Below are 7,790 nucleotides of genomic sequence, written 5' to 3'. Positions count from 1 at the left end.
CTAAATTGAAGTGGATGCAGAAGCTAATGTATTCATGCACAGATATTACCAATTTTGATACTAATTTCAGGAACTATGCCTTGGATAAAGTCTGAAAAACAAAGCTAACTTAAGAAAAACCTCAGTCTACCATCTTTTCATGTTCAGCTTTGCTTTAGTTTTGAGCAAAAAAAAGCTGAAGAATTCAGAGTTCCCTAGCAGAAATATTACCTTTACTTTGTATGGGTAACATAGCTCTATCCTTGCATTAATCAGTGCTCTAAAAAGGAAAAACTTCAGAATTTCATTACCCAGATAAGCTTTTTCCAGTGGCAGAGAAGATTGATACTTCAAACTGGATGTAACAGTATAACCTTTGGCCATGGCTACACTTAGGGCTTGGCTACACTCACACTTTACAGTGCTGCAACTTTTGCGCTCAAGGGTGTGAAAAAACACCCACCTGAGCGCTGCAAGATACAGCGCTGTAAGGCGTCAGTGTAATGAGGGCGGCAGCGCTGGGAGCGCGGCTCCCAGCACTGCACGTTACACCCCTAAAGGATGTGGTTTACGTGCAGCGCTGGGAGAGCTCTCTCCCAGCGCTGCTGCTACGACCACACTCACACTTCAAAGCGCCGCGGCAGCGCTTTGAAATTCCAAGTGTAGCCATACCCTCACAGCTGTCTTCATACAGCTGTGTAGGGAAAGCACTGCAGTGTGGCCACATTTGCAGCGCTGTTGGAAGTGGTGCATTATGGGCAGCTATCCCAGCTTTCAAGTGGCTGCAACGTGCTTTTCAAAAGAGGGGGTGGGGTGGAGTGTGACAGGGAGCGTGTGGGAGACAGAGAGAGTGGATTTTTGGAGGTGACACTGTATCAGCTCCCTGCCTTGCAAAGTTTTGAGGGTTCTGTCAATGCCAGAATAGTCATGGACAGAGACACTGGCTCATCCAAAGGATTTGGGTTTGTGGACTTCAGCTGCCCAGAAGATGCCAAAGCAGCTAAAGAAGCAATGGAGGATGGAGAGATTGATGGAAACAAAGTGACTCTTGACTATGCCAAGCCCCAGGGTGATGGTCAGCGTGTCGGTGGATTTGGTGGTGGATTTGGCAGACATGGAGGAAGAGGATGACGGGATGGCCGAAGTGGCGGCAGAGGATTTGGAGGTAGAGGAGGTGGCTTCCAGGGAGGCAGAGGAGGAGGAGGAGATCACAAGCCATAAGGGAAGAAGATAAAATTTGATGACTAAGCTGTCCCTTTTCCTTCCTTCCCCTGCTATCTGAAAGGACTCTGGGGGTTTTATTCTGTCACCTTGTTTTGACACGGAGCCTTCTGAGGACATTCCAAGAAGTACTGTGAGCCACTTGGGAAAAGTAACTATCATTTCAAAGAGAGCAGCAGCTTGACTGCCTGGCTATTCAAGTGAACTTTTTAAAGAAATGAGTGCTAGATGTGGGAGTTTCCCCTGGTCTGTGAGTTGTCTTGAATTTATAATATTTTACCCCATGTACAAAAATATTTTTTTCCCCTATAAATTTCCGTAGGTTTTTTGCTGTAAAAAAAAAAAAGTTCTAAGCACTGGAAGATACACAGCACCAACCTTCAATCATTTTAAAAGTTTTGACCCCTTCCCTCACCCCTCTCTTATTCATTAAATGCAAATAGCCTTCAGACTAGATAAGCAGCTGCTCCAAAATGGACTCCCCCCTCCCCTGCAGTGTTGCTTCTCTCCTCAAGCAAACAGTATCAAGCTGTGAACATTCCAAAGGAATTCCCCTGCCTGCCTCTGCTCCAGCAAACGAGCTCCCGGAGCCCCCCGGAGTTCACCACAAAACAGCAGAGTGGCTGAACAGGCATTCTGGGATACCTCCAAATACCTCAGAGGCCAATTACAGTGCTTTTGGTGGCCACACTTGTGGAGCAGCGCTGCAATCCTTATAGCTGAGGCAGAGCAGGAGTACTGCCAGCACTACAGCCAGGGAGATGCAGTGTTGTATGTGCCTTGCAAGTGTGGACGGTGACTAAGGTGTGGCGCTGTAAACCCACCATCAGCGCTGCAACTCTCCAATGTAACTAAGGCCTTTGTGATGTAGCTTCTTGCCTGAGCCAAATGGATATTTTTCCCTCCCTTTTAAAATGGCTAGGAGGGATGGGGGAGGAGACACTTGCAGGTGAATGGGATTAGGTTGCCACCTATAGGACACTAAGGCCTTGGCTACACTAGCACTTCACAGCACTGCAACTTTCTCGCTCCGGTGTGAAAAAACACCCTGAGTGCAGCAAGTTACAGCGCTGTAAATGCCAGTGTAAACAGTGCCCCAGCACTGTATGCTAATCCCCACAGGGAGGTGGAGTACCTGCAGTGCTGGGAGAGTTCTCTCACAGCACTGGTGCCGTGACCACACTCACGCTTCAAAGCACTGCCGTGGCAGTGCCCCGGAATTGAGTGTAGCCAAGCCCTAAGCTCTTCCATTATCATGGAAGTTTTCACCTATGACTGTCACTCCAACAGCTGTTGCTGTTTAACTGAAGCTTAGTGTATGGCTACACTGGAGAGTTGCAGCGCTGGTGATGGGGTTACAACGCTGCAACTTACTGTGTCCACACTTGCAAGGCACAGCCAGTGCTGCAACTCCCTAAATAAAAATTGCAGCACTGCTTGTCAAGTGTGGCCACCAAAAGCGCTTTTATTGGCCTCTAGGCTATTAAGAGGTATCCCAGAATTCCTGTTCACAACAAACCAGAAGAATGGCTGAACTACGAGCTCCCGGGAGCTACTTAAGCACAGTTGCTCTTTGCTCCGGTGAGCAAGCAGAGGCAGTGGAATTGCTTTGGAAGGTTCACAGCTGTTTGCCTGAGGGGAGGGGGAAGTCCATGCTGAGCAGCTGCTCATGGGGTCTGAAGGCTATTTAGACATGCATAATTTGCATTTAGTGAATAAGAGAGAGGTGGGGGAAGAGTCAAAACTTTTTAAATGATTGAAGGTAGGTGTTGTGAATCTTCCAGTCCTTAGAACTCGCAAGGCAGGGAGCTGAGAACAGTGTCAGCTCCAAAAATCCACTCTGTCTCCCCCATGCTCCCTGTATCACTCCACCCCACCCCCGTTTTGAAAAGCACGTTGCAGCCACTTGAATGCTGGGCTAGCAGCCCACAATGCACCGCTCCCAACAGTGCAGCAAATGCTGCAAATGCGGCAACACTGCAGCTCTGGTAGCTGTCAGCGTGGCCACAGTGCAGCGCTGTCCCTGCACAGCTTTACAAACACAGCTGTAAGCCCCCGTGCTGCACATCTCCAAGTGTAGCCATACTCTTCGTCTCAACAGATTATACACACCTTGTTTCCCTTTCGCTAAGGGCACCTGCGTGCCAATTATGCCGCTGTTAGTAACTGCTGACACAGGCTGCAGGGTTGGCCCGAGCCCAAGGCCCCTGCAGCGAGCTCAGACTTTTCAGCAGCTGCCATGGTGCAGAACCCCTGTCACGACCAGAAGGGACAGGGCACAAATCACGTCACCGCTGCCAGGCGCTGGCCTGGGTAAGGGGCTCCGGGCTCAGCTGCCGCAGAACTGCCAGGGCCCCCGTCAGCGCAGGCGCGAGCGCCTCCCACCACCGCAGCGAGGGAGGCACTTTCATCCTGGGCACAGAGAAGCGCGGCCTGGCCCCTCACACGGGCTCCCACTGGGCGGCCCCGGCTCCCTGCCTCAGCGCGGTACTTCCCCGAATAAGGCCCCGTCCCCGCCAGTCCCCCCGCGCCACCTGCCACGGCCCAGGCTCGGGGGGTCCCGCCTCCGCCCCTGCCCCTCGGGCCGAGCACCAGAGACGAGCCGGCACAGCGGCTACAGCGGTCCCCCCGTCGGCGGGCCCGCAGGCTGACCCCCTTCCCCCGGCGCGGCCCCAGCGCAAAATGGCGCTTCAGGTTCAGTGCTTAGGTTTGCATTGGCCTGAAATCTCGCGAGATCTCGGGCGGGACTGTCCCGCCATGACCCATCTCGCTGGTGCAGTCTCTTTCGGGACATTTTCGCGCAGTGGGCGGGTCCTAGCTGGCGCTAGGGCGGAGCTACGGGGGGGTCCTGGTTTCTCGCTCCGCCCCCCTCTCTGCCTCTTCCCCCTATTGTTTGGCCTAATCCGCCCCATATCTCTTACGTAATCAGTGAGCGCCTAGAGGTCGAAGGACCTCTAAGGGGTCCTTGGTGATGGCGTCGCCTTCTTAGACGGGGAATGCGGGCGCCTGTTGATTATATAATCGCCGCAGAGGTGGCTTCTAAAATTCTCCTGGTGGCGTGGGGAGTTAGCGGCGGGTGCGGGCCCCCAAGTTGCGTTAGCGTGGGTAGCGCAGCGGGTGACTCCGTGCGGCGCGCAGCCTGGCGGGGCTGTCCCTCACCAGGACCCCGGCAATGTCTAGCTCCCAGGCAGCGCTGGCCGTAGCGGAGTGTCGGCTGCGGCGATTACCGGGTTAAGCGCCAGCTTCCGGGGCCCCCTGTGCCCGCTCAGAGACGCCTCCTGGCCCCTCCCAGCGCCCCCTCCCGAATCACCGAGCCGGCCGCGCGGGGATGAGGCGGCGCAGCGGCACAAAGGCTCCTCGGGGGCTGCCCGTTGCCTAGTGCGGGCGCGGCCCGGCTCCCGCTCCCCTCATCCAGCTGGCCGGCCTCTCTCCGGCTCCCCCCATTCCCGTGTCCTCCAAGCTCCCCTACCGCGCAGCGGCCCCGGGTCCCTGCCCTGCTCCCACGGCCTCCTTTCCTCTCTCCCTGGGGACCGGCAGGCGGGATCCCCCGCCTCCCCTCCCCGCTCAGCTCGGGGCCCCGTGGGGGAGGATGTCGGAGGATCACGAAATGGATAAAATGATTAAGGTAGGAAGGAGGCGCCGGAGCTCGGGGACCCCCCAGCAAATCCCTCTTCTTCTCCCCCCTGCCTTTCCGCTCGGGGTCTTCAGCCCCCTAAAACAGCTCACCCCTTTCGCTTGGGGGGCTTAGACCCCATCCCCAAAAATCTCTTGGGATATGTGGGGAGGGTAGGGAGCACGAGTCACCCATAGTGCTGGTTGCAGTCTCTGCAGGGCCCACAAATTTTTGTTCAGTATTTTTTTTTTTAGGGAGGAGGGGAGAACCTGGCTGATCTTGTTTCACTCAGATGCCTCACGTATCTTGGGGATGATAAATCTGAGCTCCCTCTTAACAAATCTTATTCCTTCCACCAACATATTCTTTCACACATGCTGTCTCTCTGAAAACAAACCTCAGCCATCTGTGTCCTTTGATGCTGGGAATAAAGAGCTAAAATATTTGAATATTAGTTACTTTAATTACAGTGCTGTTAAATTTGGCAATGGAAATTTAACCAGAATAGCTCTGTGCTATTGTTATTGGCTGATCGAAGTGCTGTTAGGGTAATAAATATGTAGACACTCTGATACTATGTTGAGTATAAAAACTTGCACCCGCATCCCACTGATTGCAGGAGCAACACCCTGAAGTGTTTTGTCTTGTAGTAGACCAAATTTACCCAGACAGTTTTGTATTTTCACTCCTCAAATTGATATGCAGTAATTTGTCCACTTTAAAAGAAAAAACGCTGCACTTTATGAAAACGAACTTGGCATGTGTGACATCTGGTTTTTGGGAGAAAGAGGAGGGCACAAAACAGACTTAGCTTTGCACAGCAAGAATTACTGTAGGAATTTAGGATTCAATAGGAAGTTGTCACTGCCTGAGTTGATTTCCTGAAGAAAATAGTGAAAGTCAGTGAGAGAAGAGAACAATAAAAATGTACTAGAGGATTTCTGCAGTGTTTTAGTCTTGCATCAAAAGTTCACTGCTGCCAGCTGTAAGGCCTTCATAAATGTGTTAGAATCCCTTCCTGACTCAGATAGCACTTCATAATCCTAGATAAGTACTACTTTTGCTAACGAAGCCACAAGGATAAAACAGACAAATTCCAGAAAGGCACCAGAATTAAATACAAGTGGTACCTGGGGAAAAAAGCATTTCAAGTCTCCTCGCCTCAACCTCCCACCATCCTTTCAAGACCTGAAGGGTTTCTTATAAGGCACATATAAGAAAATGTGAGCTATTTAAGTTTCTGTATAATCTTGTAACATTGGAGTCTAGATTTATTTGAAAATGTGATGATGGATCTTGCTTTTTAACAATGCTAGCATGGCACTTTGGTCTGAGCATCAGGTTGGGAATACCCATCCACCTCTGAAACAACACAGTCAAATACTAACAGGATACATCATTCCTGAGATAATAGACTGAGTACAGTGCTGTAGTTGTCCAAAAGTGAGCATCCATCTGTCTGACTTGCATAGGCACTACAATTGTGTGGCACCGTTTGTAAGAGTAAGTGTTTGCCTAGATGTCCTTGGTTTAAAAATCCACAACCCCATGATGTGTACTGTGGTATCTGCCAGCCATCTATCTGGCTGCTAGTCTCAGGATAGCTAGTTAGCAGTGGATACTGTGTGATCCTTTGGGATAAAAGGCATATCAATTCAAAATATAATTCAATCCTTCATTAAAGTGTGAGGTTGAACTTCCCATTTATCATCGATCAAACGTGATTATTAAAGTTTATTTTTTTCATGCCCATTGGTTCAAGTTCTGCAACAGAAGTTGGGAGAGCATAGATCACTGTGCCAGCATGAACTAGTAGAAGTTGGAAAGTACCTTTGAGCAATGCAAATCCACTAATATTTTGAAGATCAGGCATTAATTACTCCAAATAAAATGTTTAATTGATTTTGATGTTGAATATGAATGGTTCTTTTTAAAATCCCTCTCTACAATTTTTCACTAGGTCTAGGTGGAAAGTGTTGCAAGTTTGTTTTCCCAAGACTTTCCCCCAAAGAGTTGATACATACCTTCACCTTGTGCCCAAGAAGAGCTTAGTTGGTTGGCTGAAAACTTGCCACTCACTTGCTGGGCTGTTGGAGCCTGGATAGGAGATGTGTGGCATGAGTGCCCACACCACTGTTTTTAAGTGCCCTCTGCTTATTGAATGGAAGTTGAACTCTTTACCAGTGGAACTGTAACTGATGGAGGGAGGTTGTGGGAAATACATGGCAATGAGAGTGAACCCCAGGAAGCAGGCTTAGTTCATCCTTAAGCCCAAAACAATAAAAGGCATAAAAATCCCACAGATATAGGTGAGAACTTCAGCATAATGCTTTATGCACCCTCTTTGCATAACAGGCATGAATGTTTGAAGCAATGTTAAGGTACAACTTAGCACATTTAAAATCCCTTCACTAGTAGCAGCTGAAGCACTTACATTCTGAGCATCCGCAAATTAGTTCCAGCTGACCTGCCAGTCGCTTTACAAGTTCACTGCTTCACTACACTGCTACTCCAAGTTGCCAGGCCTTTCCAGCTGGAGAGCTAGCTCCCTTTGCTACCTGCATCTATAGGTGCTGTCTCAGCCCTTCAGAAGCTATTTCCTCCATGCCTCCTCCTCCCCACCCCACCCCCCAAAAAGACTTTCTTCAGTTTCTCTAGAGAATCTATAGGTTCATTTCAGAAGCTCTAAAATACCATTAAAGCTTTAAGAAGCATTGCTTTAGCCTGTACCTTTCTCCTCTCATGGTCTCTTTGTCCGGTATAAGGCAGGAGGAGACAGTTGTCTTGCTGGGCTTCTCTGAGGGAGGGTTTTGAATTCCTCTTTGCATCAAGGAAATTCCAAGTTATTCCTTGGATGGTCTTATAGACGCTATGAATATTGTTTGCCATTCTGTTTGGGCAGGGGAGGTGCTGAGGAAGTGTAGTGTGATGTGTGAGCCATTGTTCAAAGAGACCCTGTCTATACTTGAATATCTTT

The 7,790-nt window shown here is 49.9% G+C and overlaps 1 protein-coding gene across 3 annotated transcripts in view; it reads left to right on the top strand.

Annotated features, from left to right (window-relative positions):
- Positions 1–4,210: 4,210 nt before the first annotated feature.
- The window catches only part of MAPKAPK5 (MAPK activated protein kinase 5), a 32,042-nt gene continuing 28,462 nt past the window's right edge, over positions 4,211–7,790 (top strand). Inside the window, exon 1 of one of the 3 annotated variants that reach the window (XM_032800513.2) lies at positions 4,211–4,825. In XM_032800513.2, the coding sequence (XP_032656404.1) occupies positions 4,790–4,825 (36 nt within the window). In that variant the 5' untranslated portion in view covers positions 4,211–4,789. The remainder of the gene's footprint in view (positions 4,826–7,790) is intronic. The other 2 variants (XM_032800514.2, XM_075060131.1) reach the window with 2 other exon arrangements.

Source organism: Chelonoidis abingdonii, chromosome 22, assembly GCF_003597395.2.
Source record: "Chelonoidis abingdonii isolate Lonesome George chromosome 22, CheloAbing_2.0, whole genome shotgun sequence".
NCBI lineage: Eukaryota > Metazoa > Chordata > Testudines > Testudinidae > Chelonoidis > Chelonoidis abingdonii.
The sequence above is the reverse complement of the archived record's forward strand: the minus strand, read 5'-3'. Positions and strand labels throughout refer to the sequence as shown.